This window comes from Camelina sativa, chromosome 8 (assembly GCF_030686135.1).
Source record: "Camelina sativa cultivar CO46 ecotype springtype chromosome 8, ASM3068613v1".
Classification (NCBI taxonomy): Eukaryota; Viridiplantae; Streptophyta; class Magnoliopsida; order Brassicales; family Brassicaceae; genus Camelina; species Camelina sativa.
In genome coordinates, this window is record NC_141887.1 from 13,993,054 (window position 1) to 13,998,836 (window position 5,783).

Consider the following 5,783-nt stretch of genomic DNA (forward strand, 5'->3'; position numbering starts at 1 on the left):
AAATAGTAACAAAACTGTTTACTACTTTGAATCAATGTTTACTCGGTTTTAGCATGTTTTGGGATAAAACAGGTTTAAGTGTTGTCTAAACCCTCCAAATTCATCCCAAACTCTTACATTTAGTCAAATGCATTAGATTGTCACATATTTTGACCCTATTAATAGTAACAAAACTGTTTACTACTTTGAATCAATGTTTACTTGGTTTTAGCCTTTTTCCGGACAAAATGGGTATAAGTGTTGTCTAAACACTCCAAATTCAACCCGAACTCTTATAATTAGTCAAATGCATTGGATTGTTACATATTTTGACCCTATAAACAGTAACAAAACTTTTTACTGCTTCGAATCAATGTTTTCTCGGTAAGTGTTGTCTAAACACTCCAAATTCATCCTAAACTCTTACAATTAATCAAATGCATTGGATTGTCACAAATTTTGATCCTAGAAACAGTAACAAAGCTGTTTACTGCTTGGAATCAATGTTTTCTTGGTTTTAGCCTGTTTCAGGAAAAAATAGTTATAAGTGTTGTCTAAAATACTTCAAATTCAACCTGAACTCTTATAATTAGTCAAATGCATTGGATTATTACATATTTTGACCGGAAAATCGGTAATTTCATACCCCAGCTAAGGGGGTATGTTCGATTCCTAAACCATGTTTAACATTGTGTAAATCCATACATTAAGTTCTATAAAATTCAAATTCTGCTTATGTGGACGTGCCACATATGAAACAACGTCGTTTTGAGAAACAAAAGAAATAACTTATTTTGGTTAAAACTACGTCGCTTCTTCTTTCTTCCTCTTTTCTTACTTCTCTTTTCTTTCTCCTTCTTTCCCGATTTAGGGATTGAACCCAAAAACCCTAGATTTCATGAGTTGGGGAAGTGAATTTGAATTTTATTGAACTTAATGTATGGATTTGCACAATGTTAAACATGGTGTAAAAATCGAACATACCCCCTTAGTTGGAGTATGAAATTACCGATTTTCCTCAAAATATGTCACAATCCAATGTATGTGACTAATTATAAGAGTTATAGATGAATTAGGAGTGTTTAGGCAACACTCATACCCATTTCGTCCCAAAACATGCTAAAACCGACAAAACTTTGCTTGGAAACAGTAGACAACTTTGTTAGTGTTTATAGGGTTAAAATGTGTTACAATCCAAAATATTTGACTAATTATAAGAGTTATAGATTGATTAGGAGTGTTTAGACAACACTTATACCAATTTTGTCTAAAACAAGCCAAAACCAAGAAAACTGTGGTTAGAAGCCAACCCGTGTAAAATGCCCTAACTAATCCTCTTAGAAGTCGACTTAACCGTTCTTAGAAGCCGACTTAAACTTACCATAGTTTGTAAAATGCCATAGGGAATCTGCTTGTTGATTAATACTCAGAGATAGAGCTCTTCTAATCAAATCAACATCGACCAGATCAAAATATCCGGCAAGCCGATCCGTGCACCAGATGTTTTTCTCACGATCAATAAGATCATTAACTTGAAGTAAATAATCCTTAAACGAACCCTTAGCGAATGCCCTAGCGAATCTGCTTGTTGATTAATACTCAGAGATAGAGCTCTTCTAATCAAATCAACATCGACCAGATCAAGATCAAAATATCCGGCAAGCCGATCCGTGCACCAGATGTTTTTCTCACGATCAATAAGATCATTAACTTGATGTAAATAATCCTTAAATGAACCCTTACTTAGTGCTAGTCTGGGGATTTATGCTAGAACCCAAGGATCTATCGATATGGAAATAGTGTTTCTGGAGCCGACCCTTGTAATTAACCTTCTATTTACCAAAGATCTAGCGGAAACAATACTTCTACAACCATAAGATGGAGAGTATGATTTAATAGGTACGAGAGGATCTAATAAAACTATCCGTTTTTTAAGGAAATTGAATGCCACAGATCAATGTTTTATTATGCCAGTACATACTACTCATAAAGAAAAACAAGCACGCTCACGGAATGGATTTTGTCAAGTTCAGTCTTCGATCAGGACACTAATTTTTGCTGTTGAGGTCTTTAAAAACCGGGCTGTCCAGTGCAACGCCCATTGCATTCAAGCCATTGTCCACATAGATGGTTGCACCTGTTATTGCCGAGGCCAATGGCGATGCCAAGAAGGCTGCTGCATTCCCGACTTCATCTGCATCATGGCCATTTATAAACCGAACAAGATAAGAAAAAAATAAGTTTTAAAATGCCCAAGAGTATGTCGGTTTTAAGGAAAAGAACCTGCGGTCAGTGTTTTCTGGATAGGCCCATTATTGTAGGAATACTCAATCATGGTGTCTATGAACCCGATCGCTTTAGCTGCTCGGCTTCCCAAAGGACCTGAAACCCAAACAGTAGTAATCTGTTATTATCACAGCGCCTGAATATTTTGTACGACAAAGCTTGCAAGAGTGGAAGATGAACTACCCGCAGAGATGGTGTTGACCCTAACGTTTTGTTTCCTTCCAGCTTCATATGCAAGGACCTATGTTGAACACGCAGTTTGGACTAAGACACATCTATTTTTTAGTTTATGAATACTATTCTAAACAGAATTGCAAACTTACTCGTGTATCACTCTCTAGTGCGGCTTTGGCAGAACTCATTCCTCCACCATACCTGCACAGAATGGAACAGATACTTGTGAGCCTGTGAGAAATGAAACTCAGTGGCCTGTGGCCATTGTTGTGTTGTATGTGCGCATTAATTAGTATGTTTTCTTGAATATTATATGCAGAAGCAGTAAAGCCAAGTATAACTCTTACCCAGGAATGATCCTTTCAGAGGCAATGTAAGTAAGAGATATTGAAGCACCTCCTGAATCATCATAGAGAAACAAATTAGAAGACATAAAGTATTAAAAATGAGAGCCATACAAAGTATGTTACGTGCCTGGGTTCATGATTGGCAGAAAATGCCTGAGCAAGGAAACAAAGGAGTAACTTGAAGCAGAGATAGCAGCGAGATAGCCTTTCCTCGATGTCTCCAGAAGAGGTTTGCTAACCTAAACCTCAGGTGCAGTCATTAGTATACAAGTTGTACACAATGAACTTACTGTAGTCAATTAATCAATAGAACGTGTAAGTTCTCTACCTCTGGCCCATTTGCAAGTGAATGGACAAGAATGTCGATGCTTCCAAAATCTTTTTTCACACATTCAGCAGCTTCCTAATTTAAGCAACAAAAACCAGATGAGTTAACAAGTCGCAGCCACTAATGAGTAACATACACTTAACTTGCTTTAGATGTGATCATACTTTTTAATGGACCAAGTAAAAAAAATTGCTGGCATGTTTAGACTGTAAAATCAAGGAGCAATTGTGTATCTCTAATCTGTACCTGTACGGTCCAGTTTGATGATCCTGCATATCGCTTATTCGTTTTCACCTGAAAATGAATCATACAGTAGGTAGGGAACTTAAGAAGTAATACTGATATTAACGGCTCCATATGATGAGAAAGCTATGCACCTAATCCCCTTACATCTTCAGGCACATCTTCAGGATTGTCAAACACAGCATCCAAAGCATAAACCTTCTTAATCTCCATCAGAGATCCGTCTGGCAACCTGAATATAGATGGATGAAAAATTAATGTCCCATTAAATCAAATATGCATGTCTTTACAACAATTTGTAAGTCCTTACACTCTTGACTGGTCGAACTTTCCACGTCTCAGGCTTGTCTCAAAAATATTAAGTGCCTAGTAGTCCGCTCAAAGGTTAGTATAATTAGTAAGGGAGCTAAACTAAAAGCAGCTGAAAAACAAAAGCAATAGACTACAAAAGGATTATGGAAATCACTTACAGGAACCCATGTCCCAACCAATATTTCAGCTCCAGCAGCAGCAAGTGATTTTGCTATGGCCCAACCATATCCATTATCATCAGCTATACCAGCAATGAAAGCCCTTTTCCCTGTATTATTTAAACTTGCTTAGTTCAAAAATCCCAATTTGTAATAGCATCTAAGTAACATAGTAATGCTAAAAACAGGATGATTAAGATGACTACAAAAAAAAAAGATATGCCAACCTCTCAAATCAATTGGAAGCCCTGCAGGAGCGTTATTTTCACTGGACTCTGACATCGCCTTTGTGGAAAAACAAAAGGGTCTTTTAGTAGTTGGAACAGCACTGTGGTTTTTCAAATATCCAAGGTTCGATAAATGGCCAGGGCAGCTAAGTTTATCCCATGAAGCGTTTCCAGGATTGGCACCGACAATGCAGGTCCCTGTTTTAAGAACTTTGCAAGGCGAAGAAATGCTCGGCCTTCTTGTAGCAATTTGCAAGCTTGAAGCTGCTGTTGCCGCCATTCTCACAACCTTTCTAATTTTTCCTATGCAAAAGTGTAAAACAACAAGTCAAGAACCTAAAACCCGAGAAATGTCTAAACATTGTAAGAAATACCAATGATGATGAGTTTCAATTCAACAGACAATCAAATCTATATTTTTGCACGTATGAGAATATATAAATTAACATAAATTTCAGATCAAACCTAAAGCAAGAGTTCACATAAGTTCATTACCTGAACCTCATAACAATTAGCTAAGAGGAGAAAAAGAACCCTATATCTCGAAATTTACGGAAAAAAAACATAAAAGAAATCTCAATCTAAAGAATGAAACAAGATCCCAAAACCCATCTGCATTTTTCTAATGATTTGATTAGAACACACAAAACAAAGTTCAAAATTTTCACATACGAGGATAGAGTTAAACAGAATCAAGAATGAGATCAATCTAGAGACCACATCAAAGAACCAAACCAAACCACGAAATCGCACAAGTTTCGATTTTTCGCAGCCTAACATCAGAGAATACTCATTCAACAGATATATAAAAACCTCCTCGAAACAACCCAAACTACATCTGCATTTTTCATTAAGAACAGATGCAGAACAATAGAGCGAGAGGAAAAAGAAAAAAAAAACCTGAGCGATAAAGAGAGACAGGAGTAGGTTTGATTCGATGAGATCGAAGTGTTCTGTGAAGTTTATAAGTGATGTGAGAGAAGAGGAAGTTTATAAGTGATATGAGAAGAGGTGACGACAAACAAAATAAAAAATAAAAATGATCTCAATTTCAAAACCGGTTCTGTTTTCAAAACCAGCAATTTCGGTTAGTTTAAACCGATTTTGGAAAAAGAAATCATAAATATTCTTTTACATGTTGTATACTTTTTTTATGGCAGATTATCATATATTGGTATGTTTTTTGTATAATTATATTTTTGTGTCGAATTTTCAATTTTTAAAATGTTAATAATAATAGAATATGTATAGCATTGTTTTTTGTTTTTCGTATCATCAAATTAACCGTTACTTTTATTCATTTGGGAAAATTTTCTAGTATAAATTAGTGATTTTGTTATGGTTTTTACTTTCATTTTTAACTGAAGCGTTATGGATGTGATCATGAAACCATTCCAGACGACCCTTGAGTCTTGCTCACCACGAACGAAGTCAAAAGTCAACTCTTCCAGCCAAACTACTATATGGGATACATTCTTCAATCATCTAGAGCATATCTCGAGGTGGAATCAGTCCAATCAGAGTTCAGATGAAGAAGTTATTCAATTTACAACTCAGGTGAACTCATGGCTACGCGATTTGGACCTATGAGTATTCAAAGGAGGAGTCCGACCAATTCAAAAGGATTCAAGGTATGAACCAAAATGTTCTGGAATCTTGATCCATCCTAGAATCACTGGGAATTGGAAGCACATTAAAAGAAGTTCATACTTGAAAGATATGGATATTT

The 5,783-nt window shown here is 36.1% G+C and overlaps 1 protein-coding gene across 2 annotated transcripts; it reads right to left on the reverse strand.

The window, feature by feature from the left end:
• Nucleotides 1-1,891: 1,891 nt before the first annotated feature.
• On the reverse strand, nt 1,892-5,061 carry LOC104707142 (enoyl-[acyl-carrier-protein] reductase [NADH], chloroplastic). Of its 2 annotated transcripts, none has more exons than XM_010423422.3 (13): nt 4,955-5,061; nt 4,055-4,357; nt 3,828-3,937; nt 3,668-3,723; nt 3,505-3,589; nt 3,361-3,408; nt 3,115-3,189; nt 2,914-3,025; nt 2,787-2,838; nt 2,589-2,640; nt 2,449-2,506; nt 2,263-2,361; nt 1,892-2,173 (listed from the first exon to the last, which is right to left on the reverse strand). In XM_010423422.3, the coding sequence occupies exons 2-13, from the start codon at nt 4,332-4,334 to the stop codon at nt 2,028-2,030; spliced, it is 1,173 nt and encodes a 390-aa protein (XP_010421724.1). In that variant the 5' UTR covers nt 4,335-4,357; nt 4,955-5,061; the 3' UTR covers nt 1,892-2,027. The 2 variants fall into 2 exon arrangements, with proteins under 2 accessions (XP_010421724.1, XP_010421725.1); XM_010423423.3 differs by having other exon boundaries at nt 4,055-4,347; nt 4,955-5,057.
• Between the last annotated feature and the right edge of the window lie 722 nt (nt 5,062-5,783).

Excerpts from the sequence above, each read along its gene's own strand:
- LOC104707142 (XM_010423422.3), bottom strand. The coding sequence starts at position 4,334 with ATGGCGGCAACAGCAGCTTCAAGCTTGCAAATTGCTACAAGAAGGCCG. Across the intron at positions 3,409-3,504 it reads CTGAAGATGTGCCTGAAGAT|GTGAAAACGAATAAGCGATA; the intron begins GTAAGGGGATTA and ends ATTCATTTTCAG. Across the intron at positions 2,362-2,448 it reads GGTCAACACCATCTCTGCGG|GTCCTTTGGGAAGCCGAGCA; the intron begins GTAGTTCATCTT and ends TTTGGGTTTCAG.